General features: G+C 42.4%; 1 protein-coding gene across 1 annotated transcript; it reads left to right on the top strand.

Annotated features, from left to right (window-relative positions):
* Window positions 1-2,734: 2,734 nt before the first annotated feature.
* On the top strand, window positions 2,735-16,501 carry ndufc1 (NADH:ubiquinone oxidoreductase subunit C1). The gene is made up of 4 exons (XM_072584090.1): window positions 2,735-2,911; window positions 7,790-7,893; window positions 13,948-14,032; window positions 16,220-16,501. The coding sequence occupies exons 1-3, from the start codon at window positions 2,866-2,868 to the stop codon at window positions 14,005-14,007; spliced, it is 210 nt and encodes a 69-aa protein (XP_072440191.1). The 5' UTR covers window positions 2,735-2,865; the 3' UTR covers window positions 14,008-14,032; window positions 16,220-16,501.
* Window positions 16,502-25,773: the final 9,272 nt, after the last annotated feature.

The following is a 25,773-nucleotide window of genomic DNA, read 5'->3' as shown; positions in this document are numbered from 1 at the left end:
GCAGTAATGTTTCATCTTCGCCGTCCTTATTGCTTTCTTAGTTATCCACTGTGTTTTCATTTCCTTTGGTTTCCCATTAATTTTCACCACATTGTATGCTTTTTTTCTTTTGCTTTGATGCTGTCCCTAGTCAACTGTGATTGCCTCATCCTCCCTTTAGTATCTTTCTTCTTCCTTCTGATGAATTTCTGCTGTGCCTCCCGAATTACCCCACAACATCCTTCTGAATAGGAGGGAGACCAGAATTGCATGCAATATTCCAAAAGTGGCCTAACCAATGTCCTGTACAGCCGCAACATGACTTCCCAACTCAATGCTTTGTCTGATAAAGGAAAGCATACAAACGCCTTGTTCACTATCCTACCTACCCGCGACTCCACTTTTAAGGAACTATGAACCTGCACTCTAAGGTCTCTTTGTTCAGCGACACTTCCCAGGATCTTACCATTAAGGATATAAGTCTTGGGCTGAAGGGCCTGTTCCCACGCTGTTGGAATTTGCCTTTCCAAAACACTGCACTTCACCTCTACCTAAATTAAACTCTATCTGCCACTCGTTGACCCATTGGTCCATCTGATCAAGATCCAGTTGTGCTCTGAGGTAATGTTCTTCGTTGTCTACTTACCTTCAATTTTGTTGTCATATGCAAACTTACTAACCATACCTCCTGTGTTCACATTCAAATCATTTATATAAATAACAAAAAGCAGTGGTCCCAGCATCAATTGTTATGGCACACCACTGGTCACAGGCCTCCAGTCTAAAAAGCAACCCTCCACCACAACCCTCTGTCTTCTACATTAAGCCAATTCTGCATCCAAATCACTAGTTCTCCCCGTATTACATGTGATTTAACCTTGCTAAACGGTCTGCCGTGAGGAACTTAGTCAAACGCATTACTGAAGCCCATATAGATCACATCCACCTCTCCGACCTCATCAATCCACTTTGTTGCTTCTTCAAAAAACTCAATCAAGTCAATGAGATATGATTTCCCACGCACAAAGCCAAATCAGTCCCTGCCTTTCCAAATGTGTGTAAATCCTGTCCCTCAGGATTCCCTGCAACAACTTGACCACCACCAAAGTCAGGCTCACCAGTCAATACTTCTCTGGCTTTTCCTTACCATCTTTCTTATATAGTGGCATAACCTTAGCCAACCTCCAGTCTTCTGGTACCTCACTTGAGGCTACTGATGATACAAATATCTCAGCATAGGGCCCAGCAATCAATTCCCTAGCTTCCCACAGAATTCTACAAGAACACCTGATCAGGTCCCAGGGATTTATCCACCTTTATGCATTTTAAGACGTCCAGCACCTCCTCCTCTGTAAAATGGGCATTTTTCAAAATGTCAGAATCTATTTCCTAACATTTTATATCTGCCATATCCTTTTCCACAGAAAACACTGATGCAAAATACTTGTTTAGTATCTTCCTATTTCCTGTGGTTCCACACAGACACAGCCTTGCTGATCTTTAAGGAGTCTTATTCTCTGTCTAGCTACCCTTTTGTCCTTAATATATTTATAAAATCCCTTTTGATTGTCCTTAACCCTGTTTACCAAAGCTATCTCATGTCCCCTTTTTGCCCTCCCAATTTCCCTCTTAAGTATACTATTACTGCCTTTATACTTTTCTAAGGATTCACTCGATCTCTGCTGTCTCTACCTGACATATGCTTCCTCCTCATTCTTGATCAAAACCTCAATTTCTCTAGTCATCCAGTATTCCCTACACCTCCTAGGCTCCTGAAATGTCATGAGCTTTCCTCTCTGGTACTCTTTATGTGATATCCAGATATCCACAACCCTCTGGGTGAAAAAAAAGAAAAATAAGGTTGACCTGCTATCAGAGGGAACAGGTATGTCAATGAAAAAGGACAGAACATCCTGTTATCAGGAGGTGGCACGATGGCTTAGTGGTTAGTACTGCTACCTCACAGTGCTAGGGACCCGGGTTTGATTCCTGTCTCAGAAGATAACTGTCTGTGTGAAATTTGTCCATTTTCCCCATGTCTGCGGGGGTTTCCTCCCACAATTCAAAGATGTGCAGACTCGGTGAATTCAGGGATAGGTTCGGTGTAGGTTAGGTGCATTAGTCGGGGTAGTAAGCGGATGGGTCATGGTTCGGTGTGGACTTGTTGGGCTGAAGGGCCTGTTCCCACGCTGTTGGAATTCTAATTCTAACTCCTTCCAACAAAGAGAAAATCTGGAACTCGCAGTTGGAGAAGATTTCAAGGTTGGGATTTGATTTTTCAGGATGGCACGGTGGCTCAGTGGTTAGCACTGCTGTCTCACAGCACCAGTGACCCTGGTTCGATTCCTGCCTTGGGCAACTATCTGTGTGGAGTTTGCACATTCCCCTGGTGTCTGTATGGGTTTCCTCCGACAATCCAAAGATGTGCAGGTTTGGTGAATTGGTCATGCTAAATTTTTGCCCATAGTGTTCAGGGATGTGTAGGTTAGGTGCATTAGTAAGGGTTAAATGTAGAACAGTAGGGTATGGGTCTGGATGGGTTACTCTTCGGAGGGTCGGTGTGGACTTGTTGGGCCGAATTCCACACTGTTGGAATTCTAAATAATTCTTCATATATTGTTCCAAAATAATTCCCACCCCGTCGCCTGCCCAAGCGACAGCCACGCCCCTCAGACAAGTGGCTCCATCAGCGTGGCCCTCTTGATTGACAGTTGGCACACGGCCCGTTCTGTGCGACGATTGGGTGGCCGCTCGCGCAGCCGCAGATTCGCGGGAGTGCTCGCGCCGGAGCCGTTGGGGCGGGGGGAGAGTGGGCGGACGGAGAGCGACGACACCAGCCGCCATCTGCATCACGGTCGGCGGCGCAGGCAGAGAGGGCCGTCTAAAATGCCGGCTTCCCGCGTTCTCCTGAGGTCGGCCCAGATCACTCGAGGTGGGTGCATGAGGACGGGCTCAAGGTCAGGCAGGAGAGGCCGGGCTGACATTGTCACCGGGGCCTGTCAGCCCGGGGTCCTCTCCTCAGCCTCTATCAGGGTTTCGGTGTTGAATGTGTGGAGCCTCCCCCCCCCCTCTCTGTCTCCATCCCCTCCGCGCTGCAGGCCCGGGTTTTCGCTGAGACGTTAAACCAAGGTCCCATCTCTTGGTGGAATAAGAATGACAGTCTGAAATGTCTGAAGTTTTGGTCATATTCGACTCAAAAGTCGTTCATTTGTCTGCAAAGACCTGACGGTTTTCTGTTTACCTTCCCACACATCCGTTGCGAAAAAAAGTTGGTCCTCGAATAATACTGAGTTTTTATTTCTCCACTGCACCAACTGGATGTTTAGTTTAAAGTATGCACAGCTTCCTGAATATTAATCCTGAATGTGTATCCTTTTGTTGGAGTCAACCTGTGTCTGCTTGTCCTCCATTCTTAGTTTGAATTCATTTTAAGGCTTGTCTTTTTCTTATTGCCTCGATAAGATCACCTTTCTAACTGCCAGAGAAGGTGATAAGCTTTGTTTTTAAATAGGATGTTTTAGTCTGGAGTGCTGTAGCCAAGTAGGTGGTTCAAGTGGTTCTGTTTAAAAACTTTAACAGGTCATTGGATTTCTGCTTGTAAAGGTAAAATTTGATAACGCTTTAAGGTTTTTATTCCTGATGAAGGGCTTTTGCCCGAAATGTTGATTTCGCTGCTCGTTGGATGCTGCCTGAACTGCTGTGCTCTTCCAGCACCACTAATCCAGTATTTGCTTTCCAGCATCTGCAGTCATTGTTTTTACCTCACGCTTTAAGGTTTGATGAGTCTACTACCTCCCTGTAATATATTCTGCAATTCTTCTTCCAAATCTGAAAAGCCAAGGATTCTTCAGTTCCACATACTCTGGCTTCTAAAGCATGTAATGATTAAAATGGCACAACACCAGGTTATAGTCCAACAGGTTTAATTGGAAGCACACTAGTTTTTGGAGTGTCACTCCTTCATCAGGTGATGTATATTCCTGATGAAGGGCTTTTTCCTGAAACGTCGATTTTACTACTGCTCGGATGCTGCCTGAACTGTACTTTTCCAGCACCACTCTAATCTAAACTCTGGTTTCCAGCATCTGCAGTTATTGTTTTTACCTAATGATTAAAATGATCCAATTCTGCGGAAGGATTACTTGACCTGAAATGTTAACTCTGATTTCTTTCCACAGATGCTGCGAGACCTGCTAAGCCTTTGCAGCAATTTCTGTTTTTGTTAATGATTAAAATTGTTTTTTTGTGCTGCTTCCCTGGAATTTTTGTGAGCAGAAAACTACAATTTCATTGCACGTTTCCCTAGTATCTTTCGGTTTCTTTTATTGCACTGCATTAGATTAGATTACTTACAATGTGGAAACAGGCCCTTCAGCCCAACAAGTCCACACCAACCTGCTGAAGCGTAACCCACCCAGATCCATTCCCCTACATTTACCCCTTCACCTAACGCTACAGCCAATTCACCTAACCTGCACATTTTTGGATTGTGGGAGAAAACCGGAGCACCCGGAGGAAATCCACGCAGACACGGGGAGAATGTGCAAACTCCACACAGTCACCTGAGGTGGGAAATGAACCCGGGTCTCTGTCACTGTGAGGCAGCAATGCTAACCACTGTGCCACCATACCACCCATTGGTTGGACTTAAGACGTGTTGAACCTGCAGAGGCTCCCTGATCTATCTTGATTCCATACTTAATCATTTTCACAACATTTATGAAATACATATGTTGCCCACTTGATCCTTCCTGCAAGTAATACTCAATATTTACCTGTCACATTTAATCTACTATTGTTCTATTCATATTTTGTCAAGGTCATTCTTCTTAATCCTTCACCTATTGAAGTCTATCTGCTAGTTCATTTAGATGTAAAAGATCCTCTGGAACACCAGAGGAGTCTTCTGGCTACCCATCATGAACCAATATTTTATGTTTCTTCAGCTATTTGTGCCTGTCTTTGTTTACATAACAAGTGTTACAATTCATTGTTTGGAATTTTTTGAAACATTTAGACCCTGGATTAGTTTCTAAAGTAATGCCTAAGATCTGCCTTTAAAAACTGAACCTCCACTCCATTCTCTCAAAACTCCATTCCATTTAAGATCTGCTATGTGCTCCTCTGCCATATTTAAACGAATTGCAGAGGTTTAATGCATTGATTAATGTATATATGAATGTGTAATATTTTTGTTCCGATACTATAATGTTACATTAAATTGCAGACATGCTTCCTCCTTTGTGGTCATGACTTTGTTTGCACCAAGCAGTTTGCAATGTCAGGTTACTGCAGTGTTCAAAATTCATTATTTCCAATTTCAGAGCATTGCTGAGAGCTACAAGAACCAAATTTGTTCTGGGCAATAGATTTATGTTTTACAGCTGAGATATAAATACAAGAGGTTTTCAAAAAGGAACACTTGATCCAGCCCTCAAAAGTGTGTATGACGTGATATATGTAGGCAGAGTAGAGTACTGAAATGATAAAGTTAGGTCCACAATTTTAGCTTGGCTGGTGAAAGCAAGATTGTCTTCACAAACATTTACAGTATTTAGCATGCCACTTGTTTCAAAGCCATCGATGACTGTATCGGTGCTGCCTCATGCTCCCACGAGGAGGTTGAACAGTTCAGCCACTTTACCACAGTTTCCACCCCGACCTCAAATTCACCTGGACCATCTCAGACTCCTCCCTCCCCTTCCTCATCCTTTCCATTTCCATCTCGGGTGACCGAATTGACACGGACATTTATTATAAACCAACCGACTCCCACAGCTACCTAGACTACACCTCCTCCCACCCTGCCCCCTGTAAAAACACCATCCCATATTCCCAATTCCTTCGTCACCACCCCATCTGCTCCCAGGAGGACTAATTCCAAAACCGTACCACCCAGATGGCCTCCTTCTTCAAGGACCGTAATTTCCCCCCAGACGTAGTCGATGATGCCCTCCACCGCATCTCTTCCACTTCCCGCTCCTCTGCCCTTGAGCCCCGCCCCTCCAACCGCCACCAGGACAGAACCCCACTGGTCCTCACCTACCACCCCACCAACCTCCATGTCCAACGTATCATCCGCCGTCATTTCCGTCACCTCCAAATGGACCCCACCACCTGGGACATATTTCCCTCCCCACCCCTATCAGCGTTCCAAAAAGACCACTCCCTCCGTGACTTCCTCGTCAGGTCCACACCCCCCACCAACCCAACCTCCACTCCCGGCACCTACTCCTGCAACTGCAAGAAATGCAAAACTTGTGCCCACACCTCTTCCCCCACCCCCCCCCTTACCTCCCTCCAACGCCCCAAGGGACACTTCCATATCTGCCACAAATTCAACTGCACCTCCACACACATCATCTATTGCATCCGTTGTACCCGATGTGGCCTCCTCTATATTGGGGAGACAGGCCGCCTACTTGCGGAATGTTTCAGAGAACACCTCTGGGACACCCGGACCAACCAACCCAACCACCCCGTAGCCCAACACTTCAACTCCCCCTCCCACTCCACCAAGGACATGCAGGTCCTTGGACTCCTCCATCGCCAGACCATGGCAACACGACGGTTGGAGGAAGAGCGCCTCATCTGCTGCCTGGGAACCCTCCAACCACAAGGAATGAACTCAGATTTCTCCAGTTTCCTCATTTTCCCCCTCCCCCCACCTTGTCTCAGTCAAATCTCTCGAACTCCGCACCGCCTTCCGAACGTGCAATCTTCTTCCTGACCTCTCCGCCCCCACCCCACTCCAGCCTATCGCCCTCATCTTGACCTCCCTCCACCTATCACATTCCCAACGCCCCTCCCCCAAGTCCCTCCTCCCTACCTTTTATCTTAGCCTGCTGGGCACACTTTCCTCATTCCTGAAGAAGGGCAGATGCCTGAAACGTCGATTCTCCTGTTCCTTTGATGCTGCCTGACCTGCTGCGCTTTTCCAGCAACACATTTTCAGCTCTGATCTCCAGCATCTGCAGTCCTCACTTTCTCCCTGTAAAAAAAAAAATCTGGGTGGGTACATGAATAGGAATGGTTTAGAGATATATGGGCCCAATGCTGGTAAATAAGGGGAGGTGATGGCCTTGTGGAACAAACACAGGACTGTTAATCCAGAGATCCAACTAATGTTTTGGGCACCCAGATTCAAATCTCACCATGGCACGTTGTGGAATTTGAATTCAATAAAAATCTGGAATTAAGAGTCTAATGTTAACCATGAATCCATTGTCGATTGTCAGAAAAATCCATCTGGTTCACTAATGTCTTTTCGGGAAGGAAAATGCCATCCTTACCTGGTCTGCCCTAAATACAACTCTCGATCCAGACCATGTGGCTGACTCTGATCTGCTCTCTAGGCAATTAGGGATTGGCAATAAATGCCCTCACCCCATGAATAAATAAAAGGAACTGCATTAATTTAGGATATCTAATTGGCAGAGACAAGTCGGACCAAAGAATCTGTTTAGATACAATACCACTCTCTTACTCTGTCATTACCCTGAACAATCCCTGTTGTGATGTGCTGAAGCTGAGACGACTGACCTCCAGCAACCACAGCCTTTTTTTGGTACCAGGAATAATTCCAACCTAATCACCAAAACTAATGGTGTTGGAGAGGTTACTCGTTCAAACTTCTATTTGCATTACTTACAACCCAGCTACTTTGGGTTTTTAGATGTCTGTTGTGTGTCTTTTGCAATTTTGCATATATAATATAATATAAAGAACTTTTTTAATAGCAAAATGGATGGAGCACTGCTGCAGGCAATGTTTGAACAGTTTAGTAAATAAGCATATTTTCTGTTTTCAGTTTTGACTCGTTCTGCTTTCACTGCAAGAAAACCTGACTACACAAATCCCAACTGGTTGCGTGTTGGTCTAGCATTTGGAAGCACAATAGCACTGTGGGTGATGGTAAGTAATTCTGTAGAAATATCTGAAGGAAAAAGACAGGGGCAACTGTTCCAATAGTCAGCACCTTACTTAATTGTTAAACTAGAAAGCAAATGTATGACATTACAATTATATGGTAAATGTGAAAATGAACATTATCCAGTTTATGCAATAAGTAAAAAAACACTTTGAGTTCTGCTGTTATTAATAATAGTTTTGGAAAATTGGTGTGGCATAAGGAGAGGCTGCAAGTCAGAAGGCTGGACATGGTTGGGGTGAGGCGGGGAGGAGTTCTCGGAATGCACCCAATTGGTTGAAGCTACAAAAACAATGTTAAAACAAAATTTATGACTTTAAATGAGATATTAGGCTTCAAATACTTGATTTAATGCAGGCAATGGTAAACCGATGATGTGAAACAAGGATTCTGGTTCAGACTTTCTCAATATATAATCATGACAAAAAGCAATGTTTCCATAAGCTGACTCAATGCTTCTTGGTGGTAAATTTGCACATTATGCTGACTCTGGCTCTGAAATTTGCACATTATGCATGCCATAAATGAGGTAACCTGTCAATTATACTTTTATTCTGAAGTGATCAACCAGAAGCCACACAATTCCCAATGCACTGACCTAGGAATTGCCAAAGTTGCTTAATATCAGACTCTTACATTTTTAAAAAGCTTATCTATAAATGCATTTTTGGCCGATGTTACCATCAGGTGAAACATCATGTGCTCTTTTAAACTTGTGTCCAGTAATAAATCAGTGTAAATAAAGTCACCCTAGCCAAAGAATTGTAAGTACATTTTGTGGACTGGCACTAGGTCCAAATATAAAGCTAAAAGACTTTTGACTGATTTTTCTACCAAAAGAAATTCTTCCTCCAGATACTTACAAGCTGATTGTACAAAACTTTTTTAAAATAAGGAACTGTTTAAACCTATTTGGAAGTTGCAATACATTTTAGTTTAATCACAATGTACAGGCGAATGTCATTGAATGTTTGATTTGAATGTGTCTACAATTACTACAATGGTTACTTTATATCATAAATATTTTGCTTGATGAAACTTTGTATGGTTTCAATTACTATCGAGTAGTAGTGTGAGTACATGGGGCAACCGCACATATGCAGATGGATCACAGTACACCTATCTCCTGCATTTGGAATATGTACTACGTTTATTTGCAAACAAAATAATTGCACAGAAGTAGAACAAGTTCGCGATCACATTAATACTTACTAAATACTGATTTGTCTGCAAATGTTACTTTTAAAAATGTCCTTTAAGAAACTTACACAGTATGATAATCTGTAAATTGGAGTAAAGCAGTCTTTAATAGACTTCTCAATGTGATGTTCCTAAATAGTTCAAATGATGTTTTGCACAGTGCAGGTGTGACTTTCGACTCTTTAGAAATATTCTGAAGTACATTTTTCATGTTCCCCTGAACTTTGAATAGCAAGTTATCAATCAATAAAATTCTGAGTGATAATGCCTGTATTTTATGTGAATCTACATCTTGCCTGTAAGCTCATGCATATTTGACTTGCCAGCACTCAAAATCATGCATTTGACTGGAACTTAGAAAATTTTGCACTGTCCGTTAAATTGTAGTAGTTTAGTTTAGCTAAATCTTGAAAGCCTTGGAGCATTGTTTTGAAAATCACATTGTGATTCCCCTGCTACCAATACTAGTCTAACCTCAGTGGTGGGAAAGTTATTGGAAAAATGTGAGGAACAACATATATCATCACTTAAAGAGACACGGACCAATCAGGAATAGTCAGCATGGATTTGTTAAAGGAAGTTTGTGTTTGACAAATTTGATCCAACTTTCAGAAGAGGTAACCAGAAATGTTTCTGAGAATGATATATTTGATCTGATCTACAGGGCCTTTAACAAGACTTTTGATTATGCAGACAAGTCAAAAAAAAGACCCTGTGCACTCCAAGGTAGATTTGCATATTAGATCCAAAGTTTGCTAAAAGACAGGAAGGGGAGAGATGATTTTGTAACTGGAAGTCTGATTTCTGTGGGATACCACAGGGGTCAGTGCAGGGCCCTTGCTAGTTGTGGTCCGTATTAAGAATGGGTTTTAAATATTGGGTATGATCATGAAGTTTGCAAATGACAGGAAAATTGATAGCATGGTAAACATTGAGTTTAGCCATAAACTGGAGGAGGATATTAATGGACTGGTCAAGTGGCCAGACAATGGCAAATGGAATTTTACATGGAAAATTGAGAGGGAATACATTTAATGAATCAAGATATTATGCTATCAATGGAAGCACTTGGAAAGTCCAGAAGATCAGATGGTTCATATCCACATATGGTGTTCATATCCACAGATCCCTGAAGATAACAGGGTGGATAGATAAGAATGGTTAAGAAATGTATAGGATACTTGCATTTAATATTAGTTGAGGCATAGAATATAAATGCAAAAAGGTTGTGCTGGAACTGTATAAAGTGCTAGTTAAGCCGTAACTGTACTACTGCATGCCATTCTAGTCTTCTCATTTTAGGAAGAATGTGATTGCACGTAGAGAGGTCAGAGGAAATTTAGTGTGATGCAGCCTGTGCTTTAGGGTCTGAGCTGAGAAAAGATGAGATAAACTGGGACTGTTTTCCTTGGAGTAGCAAAGGTTGAGATGGTGGGAAGCTGATAAAAAGGTGTATAAAATTATTAGGGACAGAGAGTGGATAGGGGGGCAGTTTTCCCATGAGTACAGGGCTCAATGAGATTTAAAGGGAGTATTGAGACAGTTTTTTGCAGAGTGGTGGGAGTCTGGAACTTGCTTTCTGAAAAGGTTGTTGAATCAAACTCTAACATTTAAGCAATACTTATTTTCAGTTGTGTTGCCATAGCATTCAGAGAATTGGGCCAAGAACTGGAAAATGTGATTTGTGTACTGAAGACTTGTTGACTGGTTCAGACACAATGGGCCAAATGGCTTCCCTCTGAGTGTCTACAATAGAGAATCCTACTTAACATCTGTCAAAACGTATTTCTAATTTTTTCATAATAGAATGACTTTCTTTATCCAGAGTCATCATTTCCCCCTTTTAAGGTTGACTTCAAGTAGGTTTGCATCATGTGGATACTGTAGTAAGTTAATGCTTGAAAATCCCTGTGTGCTCTTCGTCAGTTCCTCCATCCAGGCGAGGATAGTTTGCATTCTCTAATAACTGAGGAAAGTACTGTTTTTAGATGGCAATGTTTCAATTGAATTTGCAAAAGCAATGCTTGTGGCAGATCCCCTATAAACAGTGGGCTGCACTTTGGGTAGAAAATCATACGTGAACCAACTGCTGCAATTTACTTGGGGAAGGCTGTTGCATTGAATAAATTTAGATGGTTGGTAGCATTTATTTTTCATTCATGGAATGTGGGCACCACTGACTAGGTCAGCAATACACCTTTCACTGTACTCTTGTATTCCTATGTTTGAGTACATGTGGCAATAAAATTGAATTCTAAAAAGTTATTTATCTTCCCTAAATTACTTTGGAACTGATGGTGGTGGTAAACTGCCTTCTTGAATCACTGCAGTCCTTGGGTTGTAGGGGCACCCAAAGTGCTGTTACGAAGGAAGTTCCAGTACACACTGCTGCCACTGTGCATCGGTGGTGAAAGGAATGAACGTTGAAGGTGGATGAGTCGCTAGTCAAGTGTGTGAAGGTGGATGCATTGCTAGTCAAGTAGATTGCTCTGTACTGTATGGTTTCAAGCTTCTTGTTGTAGCTGCACGCATCTAGGTAGCTGTAGCATAACCTTGTGGACAGTGGGTAGGCATTAACGTGATAGTTGAATTATTTGCTACAGAGATCTTAGCATTTGACTATCTCTTGTAATCACAGTATTTATATTGCCTGTCCATTTCAGTTTCTGACCACTGATAACAGATAGTCATTGTTTTTGGGGATTTAGCAATAATAATGCTGTTGAATTTCAATGGGTGGGTGGTTAGATTCTATTTTGTTGGAGATGGTCATTGCTTTGCACTTGTCACATGAATGTTACCTGCCAGAAATCAGCCTAAATCTGGATGTTGACCATGTCTTGATGTATGTTTACCTGGACTGCTATAATACCTGAGGAGTCATGAATGATTTTGAACATAGTGTGTTCATCAGCAAATATCTTCACTTCAGACCTTATGGAGGGAAGATGAAGCAGCAAAAGACGGTTGGGCCTAGGACACTATCCTGAGGTGTGACTTTCAGTGACCGTCACCATCTTCCTTTCTTCTAGATATGACTCCAACCTGCAGTCCCCGACCTCCCATTGACTCTTGATGTGTTGGAGATAAATGCTGCCTTGATGTCAAAGGCAGTCACTTTCATCTCGAGTTCAGCTCTTTTGTGCAACTTAACCTTGGTCCAGTTAAGGTCAGGAGCTGAGTTACCCTGGTAGAACCTAAATTGAGCATGACTGAGCAAGTTATTGCTATGAAATTGCCATTTGGCAGCACTGTCAATAATCCCTCTGTCATAGAGTTATACAGCACTGAAAAAGACCCTTCGGTCCAACTTGTCCATGCCAAACAGATATCCTAAACTGATTAGTCCCATTTACCAGTATTTGGCATACATTCCTCTAAACCCTTCCTATTTATGTGCCCATCCAGATGCCTTTTAAATATTGTAATTATACCTGCCTCCACTGGCAGCTCATTCCATACACACAACACTCTCCGCGTGGAAAAAGTTGTTCCTCAGATCCTTTTTCAACCCTCCCTTCTTACCTTATACCTATGCCCTCTAAATTTAGACTCTCCTACCCTGGGAAAAGTCCTTGGCCACTCACCCTACCCATGCCCCTCATGATTTTATAAACCTCTATAAGATCACTCTCGGCCTCCAATGCTCCAGGGAAAAAAGCCCTAATCTATTCAACCTGTCCCTATAGCTCAAACTCTCGCACTTTGCTGTTCAAGAGTAGACTGAAAGGTGGTAACTGGCTGTGTTGGATTTGACCGAAATTTTATGGGCAAGATATAATTGGGCAATTGAGGATTTTTGTTGCATTGTGCCGATTAAAGTACCACCTGCATCAACTGTGTCACAACATGTCTGAATAGGTTGATTAAAATAATTATAATTAGGCAATTTTCCACACTGTTAGGTAGATGCATATCACCAGTGACATGCATTACCCAGTGACAGATGGAGGAAAGAGCCATTCATATGTACTTCCAATTATTATGTGGTGTTTGTTCAGATTAGTCCTGTCATGAGTGGTCATTAGTAACAATTGATTGCTGCTCAGTTGTTCTATAAAGGATCTTTTAAAAAATTAACATTTCTGTTGTTAGGACAAATTTATAGAAATGTCATTCCGAATGGATGCACCACTCTATAGCAGAGTCCATTTTCTGACCGTTGTTAGTTTGAATTGTCCTGCATTTGTGTAAAGTCTCTCATCTTTCTTTCTCACCTCCTTCAATGCATGCCATGCATAAGAAAACAAATTTGTTTTGAGCAATCACTACCAAAGACCGTGGTCTATACCTTGTGCCTTGCCCCCACAATCTTGTGTGTTCATTCAGACCTTGGTGGCCATCATTCATGGGTAAATACCAGAGGTAGAAAGGAGTTAACAATATAAAACCTCATGTTAATCTCACAATACGGAGAGTTACTGGACAATATGTAGGAAACATACCCAATGTATCTGTTCCTTACAGATTTAAAAACTCACGCTAAGATAGCATTTTCAAGAAATGAATTGGAATGCTTTTGTTTCCTTTTCCCCTTTTTAGGGGTACTTCTGTCTCTCTGTTTTTTTCCTATTTAAAAACTGGCGTGGTATGATCCTGTGGTCAGCAATAAGGATGCATTGAAGCATATAACAGTACTCTGCTGCTGCCCCACCCATTAAAGACTAACACTACAAGTTAGAGATTTGCAAAACATAAAGCTCGTTTATGAAACTGACAGTTTATTCATTCATTTGATTAAGTTCATTCAGTTGATTAAGTTCAATTGTATGAAATAACTTTATGAAGGTATTCTCTACAAGTCGAGTTTATTGTGCACCATTCTGTTAAATGTTCAGCTCTTCAACCAACATGAACATGATGTCCAAGAATACAAAGCACATCATGGAATCAAGTAACTGTCCAACTGCCATTCTATGCACAGTAAGTACAAAAATTCAATATATTATTAGCCGTATGTTTAGAATGAGACAAATTCAGCAAGGAATTTGTCACATTGCCATTGTTTAGGAGGTTGTTCAAAGCTACCTTTCATCTAAGATAGTCATGATCAAACTGTATAATATACTGGACAGATTGTGCCTTTAATGTTGCATCCATTTGAATGCTATGTCCACTTTGCTGACTAACTAGGAAAGGTTTGCTTGTAGGAGACTATACACAAGGCTGTTCTGATTATCACGGATCTGAATAATGAGAATAGCGGGTACCTAAGAGATCATTTAATAGAGTTTAAGGCATTGAAGGGGAAGAAAAACATGAACCTGAAATACTGCTCTGAGTTGAGTTGAGGGTTAGAAAAAGGTGACACATTTTCAAGCAAGCAAAACATAAATTTTAGACTCATCTCAGGAAGTCCTCAGCATGAACAGTGTACTTCCACAGTGATTCCACCTCTTTCTCAGACTGTTGTCTCAGCCTCCACTGGCTTGTAAGCATCAAATAGGTATCTTGTTTGTTCTGATGATTAGTCACTGAGCCCAAAAGGTTGGCTGTGCTTTCTCTCCACAGATGCTGCCAGACTGGCTGAGTTTATCCAGCAATTGTTTTTGTTTTAGGTATCATTTTTGGCCTTGAGCTGGACAGCTGAAGCTACATGTCCCATCATGAGGATTACATGCCCCCACCTCCAATTAGGGAGATTTAAACCAATCCTTGGATAAGCACATGGATGATGATGGGATAGTGTAGGGGGAACGAGCTGAGAATAGTTCACAGATCGGCGCAACATCGAGGGCTAAAGGGCCTGTTCTGCACTGTATGGTTCTGTGTTCTATAATGCCTGCATTATTCCATCATCTTTGAAACAGTAAACCAAGTTTTTGTTGATTTCAAACTCCACTGTTACAATGTTCCCTAATCATCCTTCCATCTTCATCCTCAAACTTGACATCATCCAAACTTTGGCTACCTGTATCTTAAACCTATGCTATGTCCTGTTCACTATTACCCCATATGCTCGTTGATCTACTTTGGCTGCTGTCTACTCTTCCATCGATTTTAACATTCCCATCTTCATATTACATATGTACAAGAGTAGGCCATTCAACTCCACAAAAACTGCCACCAAATTAGATTGCAGATGATCTGTAGACAGATTTTGGCAAGTCAATGGTAATTAGCATGGTCATGGTCACTGAAACAAGCTTTCACTTACAGATTTAATAATTGACCTTAAGTGCCATCACCTGCTCTGACAGGATTAGTACCTGTCAACAGGGCATTAGTTTGGATTACTAGTCCAGTAATATTGCCACTAAACCACCAGCTCCCAGAATTAAGAGAGCAAATTTATGCATATCCTAGCCCTCTTTCTCTTCCCTGTTGGCCTCCTTTTCTTCCTTACCTGATTTACACCTTTTACCCCTTTTTTATCCTGAAGAGTGTGACTTATGTTGGATATATGGCTGAGTCTCAAACATCTCTGGGTAACCTGGCTAAGATATCATGATTTGTGTGGATAATTAATATTCATGGGCTGTTGGACCATGGGGCAAGTTAACTCTATCTCTAATAAGTCTAATAAGTGCAATCAAGATTTCTAACTTTAGGGCCGGCATCATAGCTCAGTGGTTAGTACTGCTACCTCACAGCGCTCGGGACCTAGGTTCGATTCCAACCTCGGGTGACTGTCTGTGTAGAGTTTGCGCATTGTCTACATGGGTTTCCTCCCCCAGTCCAAAGATGTGCAGATGTGCAGGTTAGGTGAATTGGCCATGCTAAATTGTACATAGCTTTCAGGGGTGTGTAGGTTAGCTGCATTAATCAGGGGTAAATGTGGGATGGTGGGGAACTGGGTGGGTTGCTCTTTTAATGCTTGGTGTGGACTTGTTGGGCCAAAGGGCCTGTTTCCACACTGTAGGGATTCTAATTCTAATTCTTTGTTGCCCTTCATTGTTTTAGTTTGTATTGTAGATGTGTAATGCCCCTGGCTGTCATACAATGAGAAACAAAGTTGAGGCAATTTCACTGAGAATCTGTAATAGAACAGGAAAATGTTGTCAGCTGTTATAGAATAGTACTGGACCACATGGTCACTTTCCTAGTAGGTTCATGGGACAAGTCTTCAATTTAAAAAAAATAATTTGTAAACTCTTTTTCTATCTACAGTACTTAGAAATAATTAATTGAAGGAACACTGGCTTATGATAGAGTGCATCAGGAAGATGAAAGCCATTTGTCAAATGAAAAGCTTGAATTGACACCTCGAATTACCTTTTACTTATTCTTAATAAAACAGACTCATTCTGGAATAAGTGAAGAGAAAAAAATCTATATCTGTGCCTCATTCAGTGTCAGCATTGTAATATATTTGTGAAAATTGTGAAATGTACCATCTGCTGTAAACTGAAATGTTCCTGTGGTGAATAATAAATGTAGTGGAAGGTCTTACTCAGTGTTGTACTTGTGCTTTTTTGAAATAAATCTGATGTTTTCATTGATATATATTGCCTTGAGAGTTCTAACAATTTTTCCATCTCTGTTTAATTCTTTGCCACCACCATAGTTCTTAACCACCTGCCTCTCCCTGACATGCACATTTCCCAATCAAACAAGAAATGATTATTTGCTGCTTGTTGTGAAGATGGACTAATTTCTACTTTGTCTTTTTCATAAATATAAATTCCTTGTCCTCAAAGTAGCTTGGTTGACATCAATGATTTCTATAAAGGTTGAACTGGCTTTGTATGACTATCTCCAGTGCTATGCTGACTTCCCAGCACATTTGTTCAGTGTTGTATGTTTTATCTTTTTTATTAATTCATGAGATGTGAACATCATGGGCAAGCCCAGCTTTGCCCATCTCTTCTACTGGAAAAAAGTGGTAGTGAAGCACTTGAATCACTACAGTCAATGTGGTATAGATATACCCTCAGATTTGTTCAGAGAGGATTTCCCAGATTGTGTGCCTCCAACAGTGAATAAATGACAATTATAGGCTGTTTTAATCCATCTACACATGTCTTCAGCCAGGAGTCACTCTATAATAAGTTGGAGTTCTGACTAATTTGTTCCGAGGAACAGTAGAATCAACTTTTCGGACATAATTCCTTCATCAGATGAAGGGTTTATGCCTGAAACATTGATTATCCTGCTCCTTGGATGCTGCCTGACCTCCTTTACTTTTCCAGCACCACACTTTTCAACTCTGATCTCCAAAATCTACAGGCCTCACTTTCTCCTATTTCAACATGGAGACTATTAATAGAAAAACTTGATCTCATCTTCCTTAAATGGTGCTGTATATTACAAGATGAAACTTGACAAGTTTTGTTAAGGCACAGGGGTGAGCACAGCTGCCACACAGTGCCAGAGACCTGGGTTCAATTCCCACCTCCGGCAACTGTCTGTGTGGAGTTTGCACATTCTCCCCATGTATGCGTGGGTTTCTTCCGGGTGCTCCGGTTTCCTACCACAGTCCAAAAATGTCTGGGTTAGGTGAATTGGCCGTGCTAAATTGCCTGTAGTGTTGGGTGAAGGGGTAAATGTAGGAGAATGGGTTGCTCTTTGGAGGTTCAGTGTGAACTAGTTGGGCCGAAGGGCACGTTTCCACACTGTACATAATCTAATCGTATGGCACGACCAGCTGTAGCACCCACGACCACCGCATGCAACACAAGATGAAGAATTTTCTTATAATGCTGGATGGCCCTAATTGTGCATTTATTTGTTTTGGGGACTGGGGAGAATTTTATTTTGACCTTTATGCTCAATGCTTGGCTATCAAGTATCACGAGATGAACGTGCCAAGCTTTCTCCTCTTGGAGACTGGACTTGATATGGTTGAAGGCCACTAATTTTTAATATTAGCTCAGTTGGCTGGATGGCCAGTGTGAGCACAGAGCGATATCAATAGTGTGGGTTTGATTCCCGCAGTGACTGATGTTGCCATGAAGGACTCTTCTTCTCAACCACTTTGGCATGAGGCATGGTGACCCTCAGCTTAAACCACCACCAGTCATGTCTCTGTAATGAGAGCAGCCCCATGGGACAATGGCAAGCAACTTTACCTTAATTTTTTTTTTGGCATCATTTACTTTGTCCATTACTTTGTCTCATCTGAAGAATGACAATGTGGCCATCACAGCTTGGTTTGATTCGATGATTACCTGATGCACTTGATGGTAGCTTGGACTGCTAGGGACTTGGTTTTGATTTCATTCTTGAGCAACTGCCTGTGTGGAGTTTGCACATCTCCCCATATCTGTGTGGGTTTCCTCCAGGTGCTCTGGTTTCCTCCCACAGTCCAAAGATGTGCAGGCTAGGTGGATGAGCAATGGTAAGTTTTCCCACAGTGTCCAGGGACGTACAAGCTAGGTGGATTAGCCATGGTTAATGTAGAGTTATAGGGATATGGTAAGGGGCAAGGTGGAACTGGTTGGTTCGCTCTTCAGAGCGTTGGTGTGGACTCGATGGGCTGAATGACCTGCTTCCATGATGTCTACCCAGCTGCACCTTCCAGCAGAAATGACAGGCTGATTTTTCTTTCTTTCTTTCTTTCTTTCTTTCTTTCTTTCTCAGAAAGGAGGTCATGAGACCAATTACAGCACTCTAACTACTGCCTTTTCTGAGATCAGCTAACAGTAGAGTCCTTACAGAAGGATGGCATTGTTGAAAGACTTTACACATACAAATCAATGTACATCTCTATAATAATTCAAATACCTTGGTCTTGGTCTTGATTCCTACAGTGAAGTTCCTGATGAAATTGACTAATGATTTCATTTGTATTTTAAAATGACCAATTGGGATAAAATTAGTACATTACAATACTAGTATTATTGCAGTATGGAAATTTTTTAATGTTATCTAAAAAGATAGGTAAGCAAATATAAGTGAATTATGTGCCATGATACTGAGCAACAGAGCAGAATTTCATAGATTTTAGCTTAAATTGCATCCCTTTTGGAAATTCAAAAACTAATTGGGCTTATGATCATGGCTTCAGTTTTCCTTGATATTGATACAAAATAATTGAAAACATTAAATAATCTCTATTTTATAAAACACCAACTTTGAGAAAAATGAGATGTCTTTCAGAAAATAGGCAAGAGCTGTTGGTTTATTCTATATAAAAGTATGCTTGACAAAAGAAAAGGATTTATGTCAAAAGGAAATAAAGAGTAGCAATCTAGCCATCATTCACATTGGTACAAGTAACATTAGTCAGACTTGAAAGGAGTTTCTGCTAAAAGAATTTGAACAGTTGGAAGCGCAATTAAAAAGCCACAATCTTCAACATAATGACTTACCTGATCCATGAGCAAACTGTCATGGGTAAATAAAGTCAAAGTCTTAAATATATGGCCCAAAGATTGGTGTGAGTGGAATCAGTTTATCAGCCACTGGCACCAATATTGGGGTACAAGGAAGCTGTTTCAGTACATAATGCTTCACTTAAACCATACTGGGACCAGTGCCCTGGTGAAACAAGTAAACAGGGCTGCAGAGAGGACTTTAAACTAATTAGAGGTGGGGAAAGTTTGGTAGATAGGAAATTAAGTCTTACAAAGCACCACAGGAAGTGCACTGGCACCTTTCCCTGCCACTGCAGATGTGCAATAACCACCCACACCATTTCTCTCACCTGTGTCCAAGGTCCCAATGGATCCTTCCACATCCATCAGAAATTTACCTGTACCTCTACCAATGTCACCTACTGCATCTGTTGCACACTATGACTTTGATTCTTACTTCCCTGGCTAAGAATGGTTAGCTTCTTACCTTCCCAGCATTCTTCTTTCTCAGTGAGATGCATTTTTATTGTGAGCTGTGAACTATTTTCTTAAACATGCTCTATCTGCAATTACAGAGGAACCTCTATTATCCGAATTTTGGGTTATCCAAAGAATATCATACGGTCATGATGCTTGGTAAACTATTATCCAGCATTCGATTATCCAAGCATTTGATTATCTGAACAAAATACTCACCGCCCATGTTGTTTGGGTAATCAAGGTTCCTCTGTATTCCTCAACCATTTTTGCAGCTAAATCTAAACCTGCCACATTATATATCAGCAGATCTGAAATAGCCTAAAGGTTAGTTAGAACCCCTACAGTTCTAGCAAAGAATCCCAAACACACTCCATGAATTCTGCCCCATGGCTACTTCTGCCACATTAACTTTTGCCAATTTACATAAAGGTTAAAGTCACCCATGATTAATGTGTTTCCTTTTTTATATGTCTCCGTTAAATCTTGATTTATTCTCTGTCCTACTGTATGGTTACTGGTAAGGGGCCTATAGACTACACCTACTAGTGACTTCTTTACCTTGTTATTTCTTACTTCCACTCATTTCGATTCTACATTTTCCACTCTAAGATCATTTCTTGCTATTGTACTTATTCCATCCCATACTAACAAAGCTACCCAACCAACTATTCCTTCCTGTTGGCCTTTTCTAAAAGACACATGCTGCTCAATATTTAATTCTCACCATACATTTCCTTGTCCCTTTCATGGTTAAAAGAGCATACCCATTAATATCTATTTGTGCTTTTGATTCATTTATTTTATTCCGAATATGATCTGCACATAAATAAAGAGCCATTAATTTTGTCTTTGTTCCTATTTTTTCTCCTTTTGACCCTATTTGCTGCTATTTTTCTCTGCTTTCACACACTGGTGTCCCACCCTCGATATCATTATCCATGTTGCTGTAATTCTGCCATATCCTTTTGCTTTCGGAATCGAGAGTGTGGTGATGGAAAAGCACAGCAGGTCATGCAGCATCTGAGGAGAAGGAGAATTGATATTTCAGGCATAAGCCTTGTGGGTCAGGGCTGAGAGATAGATGGGAGCAGGTGGGGTTTGGGGGAAGGTAACTGGGAATGCAGTAGGTTGGCATTGGGTGGTAACAGTTTGGTGGTGGAGGAGACCCAGGACCTGCATGTCCTTGACGGAGTGGGAGGTGGAGTTGAAGTGTTCAGCCACGGGGTGGTGGGGGTTGATGGGTGCAGGTATCCCAGAGATGTTCTTTGAAACAATCAGCAAGAAGGTGTCCTGTCTCCCCGATGCAGAGGTGACTACACTAGGTGCAAGGGATGCAGTGGATGACATTGGTAGAGGTACAGGTGAATTTCTGATGGATGTGGAAGGATCCCTTGGGCCCTTGGACAGAGGTGAGGGGAGTGGGTGGGTGCAGGTTTTGCACTTCCTGCAGTGGCAGGGAAAGATGCCAGGAGTGGGGTATATCCAAGGAGAATGAGAATTGCCGTTTTGGGCATAAGCCCTTCATCAGGAATGAGGCTTGTGGGTCAGGGCTGAGAGATAAGTAGAAGGGGTGGGGTTGGGGGGGAGTTAGCTGAGAAAGCGATAGGTGGATGAAGGTGAGGGAGAAGGTGATAGATCAGAGGGGGCAGTGATGGACGGGCCCGGAGGGCGACATCGAGTTAGAGGCATAAACATTTTAGGAAACAATACTGGGGAAAATAGGAGAGAAATCAGAAAATGGCAGAATTGAATAGCTACTTTACACCAGTCTTCACAGTAGAAGACATTATTGGCATTCCAAAAATATAAAATAATCAAAGGGCAAAAGGGATAGAATAAATGCAATAACTGTTACCAGAGAAAAAAATACTGGAGAAACTATTGGGGCTAAAGACCGATAAGTCCTCTGGACCTGATTAGATGTATTCTCGGGGATAAAAGGAAGTAACTACAGAGAAAGTAGATGCGTTGGTAGTAACCTTTTGAGAATTATTAGATTAGATTCCCTACAGTGTGGAAACAGGTCCTTCGGCCCAACAAGTTCACACCTACCCTCCGAAGACTAACCCACCCAGACCCATTTCCCTCTGAATGATGCACTATGGGCAATTTGGCATAGCTAATTCATCTGACCTGCATGTCTTTAGAATGTGGGAGGAAATCCACACAGATACGGAGAGAATGTGCAAACTCCATACAGACAGTCGCCTGAGGCTGGAATCGAACTTGGTGCTGTGAGGCAGTCGTACTAACCTCTGAGCCACCGTGCATTCTGGAGGATTGGAAAACTGTCAATGTAACAGCTTTATTTAAGAAGGGATGGAAGCAAAACTGGTAACTTTGACAGTTAGCTTAGCCACTGTTATAAGGAAGATGTTAGAGACTATTCTAATGGATGTAATAGCAGACGAATGCATGGTATATTCAGTTAAAAATCACACAACACCAGGTTATAGTCCAACAGGTTTAATTGGAAGCACACTAGCTTTCGGAGCGACGCTCCTTCATCAGGTGATAGTGGAGAGCTCAATCGTAACACAGAATTTATAGCAAAAATTTACAGTGTGATGTAACTGAAATTATACATTGAAGAATTGATTGTCTGTTAAGCCTTTCATCTGTTAGAATACAATGATAGTTTCATTTCTTTCATGTGTAAATCACAAAACCTTTATTTTAAAGTTGCATTCTCGGGTTAGCTGTTAACAATGGTGATAGCTGGACAATATGTTGAAGGTGTTGGCCCCCTGTGTTCTCTGTCTATGAGACGGTGTCAACATGGACTCCACCGGAGGGTCGCTGCCCTGGGCTTGACATGTATGCTCAACTGTCAGGAAATATATAAATGCCAGATTCATCAGCCATACCCACAAGGTAGAGCAAAACATCACCTGTTCACAACGCAATGCCATCCAGGCTCTCAAAACCAATCACAACATTGTCATCAAACCAGCAGATAAAGGAGGAGCCATTGTCATTCAGAATAGAACAGATGACTGCAAGGAAGTGTGCCGACAACTGAACAACCAGGAACACTACAGGCAACTACCAGCTGATCCGACCAAAGAACACACCTGAGAATTAAACACACTGATCAGAACTTTGGATCCAGTCCTTCAGAGTTCCCTACGCGTCCTCGTCCCACGTACTTCTTGTGTAGGCGACTTCTACTGCCTTCCAAAGGAACACAAAGCCAATACACCGGGACGTCCCATCGTGTCGGGCAATGGGACCCTATGTGAGAATCTCTCTGGCTATGTGGAAGGCATCTTAAAACCTATTGTACAGGGGATCTCCAGCTTCTGTCGCGACACTACGGATTTCTTACAGAAACTCAGCATCCATGGACCAGTCGAACCAGGAACATTCCTCATCACAATGGACGTTTCCACACTCTACACCAGCATCCCCCACAATGATGGCATTGCGGCAACAGCCTCAGTACTCAACACTAACAACTGCCAGTCTCCAAACACCATCCTACAACTCATCCGCTTTATCCTCGATCACAACGTCTTCACCTTTGACAACCAGTTCTTCATCCAGACACACGGAACAGCCATGGGGACCAAATTTGCACCCCAATATGCCAACATTTTTATGCACAGGTTCGACCAAGACTTTTTCTCTATGCAGGATCTCCAACCAACATTGTACACCAGGTACATTGATGACATTTTCTTCCTCTGGACCCATGGCGAGGAGTCACTGATAAAACTACACAGTGATATCAACAAGTTTCATCCCACCATCAAACTCACCACGGGCTACTCTTTACTATCTGTCTCATTCTTGGACACATGCGTCTCCATCAAGGATGGACATCTCAGTGCCACACTCTACTGCAAACCCACAGACAACCTCACAATGCTACACTTCTCCAGCTTCCACCCAAAACATATTAAAACAGCCATTCCCTATGGACAAGCCCTACGCATACACCGGATCTGCTCAGACGAGGAGGAATGTGATGGACACCTGGAAGTACTCAAGGTTGCCTTCACAAGAACGGGGTACGATGCTCAACTCATCGACCGCCAGTTCCGACGTGCCACAGCAAGGAACCGTAATGATCTCCTCAGGAGACAGACACGTGCTGCAACCGACAGGGTACCCTTCATTGTTCAGTACTTCCCAGCAGCTGAAAAATTACGCCATGTTCTTTGTGACCTGCAACACATTATCGGTGAGGATGAGCACCTCACCAAGACCTTCCCCACACCTCCACTACTTGCCTTTAAACAACCGCCAAACCTCAAACAGATCATTGTTCGTAGCAAACTGCCTGGCTCTCAGGACAACTCCATACAACCCTGTCACGGTGGACACTGCAAGACGTGTCAGATTGTGGACATAGATACCACTATTACACGTGGGAACACCTCCTACCTTGTACATGGCAGGTACTCATGTGACTGAGACAACGTTGTCTATCTTATACGTTGCAGGCAAGGATGCCCGGAGGCATGGTACATTGGGGAAACCGAGCAAAGGCTACGACAACGGATGAATGGGCACCACACAACAATCAACAGACAGGAGGGTTCCCTCCCAGTTGGGGAACACTTCAGTGGTCCAGGACATTCAGCCTCGGACCTTCAGGTGACCATCCTTCAAGGTGGACTTCGGGACAGGCAGCAGAGAAAAGTGGCCGAGCAGAGGCTGATAGCTAAGTTCGGTACCCATAGGGAGGGCCTCAACTGGGACCTTGGGTTCATGTCACACTACAGGTGATCACCATTGCACTATACACACACACACAAATATTCCTACACACACACACACTCTCACATACACACAGACACAGGTACACACAGACGCGCACACAGACACCCACACACACCCTTATAGACACACACACTCCCACACTCACACATGCACCCCCTCACAGACTTAAGACACTCTGAACTCACTACACACATACACACACACACACACTTTCTCACACTCACAATCCCCACCCCAGACAGACAGACACACACACACACAGACAAAGACCCACATGCACACAAATATTTTGTGGAGTGAATTTGTACTTTCAGGGTTACATTGTACTTTGCTCAAAAACTGCATGCATTCATGTAGAACTCTGAGCTCAAAAACTGCATGAATTTATGTAAAACTCTGTTATCTCACTTTTTAGATTAGAATCAGTCTAAACATCATGGCATAGACAGAGAACACAGGGGGCCAACACCTTCAACATATTGTCTAGCTATCACCATTGTTAACAGCTAACCGGAGAGTGCAACTTAAAAAAAAAGGTGTAGATAGTAGTCATGATTTGGAGATGCCGGTGTTGGACTGGGGTATACAAAGTTAAAAATCACACAACACCAGGTTATAGTCCAACAGGTTTAATTGGAAGCACACTAGCTTTCAGGTCTGGATCAGGACCTGATGAAGGAGCGTCGCTCCGAAAGCTAGTGTGCTTCCAATTAAACCTGTTGGACCATAACCTGGTGTTGTGTGATTTTTAACTTTGTACACCCCAGTCCAACACCGGCATCTCCAAATCATCTCCTGGTTGTGAATGTCTGGTTGGTTGACCTTGACTGTGATCCTTCTTTCCCCTTCCCACCACATCGCCAAATTTCCTGCCAACATTCCAGGTTCGCATTAAAGTACATACCTGAACATTGTGACAGGTCATGAAGTTTGACGTGAAAGCCAATGTTTTTGTGTTTATTATTTGCTGGTTTCCCCAATGTGAATTTTGTGAGCCTCAGGAGGTTGACACAACAGTAGTATCGTCGACTGGTAAATTATGAACGAGGCTACCAAGATTTGCCGGTATCAGCGATTGAAGTACGTACATGATCGCGAACAAGTTTAAAATCAACTCGGCGAAACGAAGTACTGCAGGTGCTGGAAAAACACAGCAGGTCAGACAGGTCAGGTCCGAGGAGCAGGAGAATAGACATTTCGATTCAGGATTTTGTCCCG

This window comes from Chiloscyllium punctatum, chromosome 14 (genome assembly GCF_047496795.1).
Source record: "Chiloscyllium punctatum isolate Juve2018m chromosome 14, sChiPun1.3, whole genome shotgun sequence".
Lineage (NCBI taxonomy): Eukaryota > Metazoa > Chordata > Chondrichthyes > Orectolobiformes > Hemiscylliidae > Chiloscyllium > Chiloscyllium punctatum.
The sequence above is the reverse complement of the archived record's forward strand: the minus strand, read 5'-3'. Positions and strand labels throughout refer to the sequence as shown.

Coding starts and splice junctions, on each gene's coding strand:
- ndufc1 (XM_072584090.1), top strand. CDS start 2,866: ATGCCGGCTTCCCGCGTTCTCCTGAGGTCGGCCCAGATCACTCGAG. Junction 2,912..7,789: donor GTCGGCCCAGATCACTCGAG/GTGGGTGCATGA, acceptor TTCTGTTTTCAG/TTTTGACTCGTTCTGCTTTC. Junction 7,894..13,947: donor CAATAGCACTGTGGGTGATG/GTAAGTAATTCT, acceptor TTAAATGTTCAG/CTCTTCAACCAACATGAACA.